Source organism: Penaeus monodon, chromosome 25 (assembly GCF_015228065.2).
Source record: "Penaeus monodon isolate SGIC_2016 chromosome 25, NSTDA_Pmon_1, whole genome shotgun sequence".
Classification (NCBI taxonomy): domain Eukaryota; kingdom Metazoa; phylum Arthropoda; class Malacostraca; order Decapoda; family Penaeidae; genus Penaeus; species Penaeus monodon.
This window is the reverse complement of record NC_051410.1, coordinates 41,877,111-41,877,935: the sequence shown is the minus strand read 5'-3', so window position 1 is coordinate 41,877,935 and position 825 is coordinate 41,877,111. Positions and strand designations below refer to the sequence as shown.

Below are 825 nucleotides of genomic sequence, written 5' to 3'. Positions count from 1 at the left end.
CTCCCAGTCACTCCAGCTAATGATTGCAGATATATATATTTCACTTCCTCCCATCTTCAATTTTGAACAGGAACCAGTTGTCTCCATGGAACTTCTTGGGAGGGGGAAAAACTGACAAAGGCTTCATGTGCCGTGGTGGCTGGTGTCAGTGAGCGCCATTACTCCCTCCGCCTTCCTCCTGACCAGATTGTTGCCTCACCTGCGGGAGGAAAAGGACAGGTAGGAGTAGTCCTTGAGAGGCTGAGGTGGCAAATATGCATCGGATTATGAAGTAAAAGGTCCTCCTTTTATGAAGGGCTCTGTTGCTATAAAAATGCTATTGTTGAGGAAAGTATATTGATATTGTATTTGAACAAAATGATTTGCAGAAACGAAAGGAAAAACGAAGAAAAAGATCACTGATAGAAGGGTATTTACTGAGTAAAGGAAGATGCTTGAAGCATTAAGGAAAATGCCTGAGTGCTGCAAAATTTTCTGCTTGAAGGGTAGAATTCAAGAAATTTTCTTTAATTTCTTCCTTGTTTTTGAGTAATAGAAAAACTACTTTATAACCACCAGGTGGACAACTCGTGCCTACGTTATGCTCTCACCGCAGTGCCTGCCACAAACCTCATCTTTGGAATCATTAACCAGACCTGCACACCAGCTGTAGCTTTCTGCCCGTGTAGCATGGTAAAGTGTTTGAATTCTCATTAATTTTTGTGGAATTCTAAATTTTATCATTCTTGAATATTTTCAAGGCTTCATATTTCCTAGAAAAAAAAAAATTAATTTCTTATATTATAAAGGAAATGGTTATATTGTTTTTTTTTATGCCATGTGGTT

The 825-nt window shown here is 38.8% G+C and overlaps 1 protein-coding gene across 1 annotated transcript in view; it reads left to right on the top strand.

Annotated features, from left to right (window-relative positions):
- The window catches only part of LOC119589415 (VWFA and cache domain-containing protein 1-like), a 30,393-nt gene that overhangs the window by 25,921 nt on the left and 3,647 nt on the right, over positions 1-825 (top strand). The window contains exons 17-19 of the mRNA XM_037938025.1: positions 71-85; positions 121-219; positions 559-672. Of these exons, the coding sequence (XP_037793953.1) occupies positions 71-85; positions 121-219; positions 559-672 (228 nt within the window). The remainder of the gene's footprint in view (positions 1-70; positions 86-120; positions 220-558; positions 673-825) is intronic.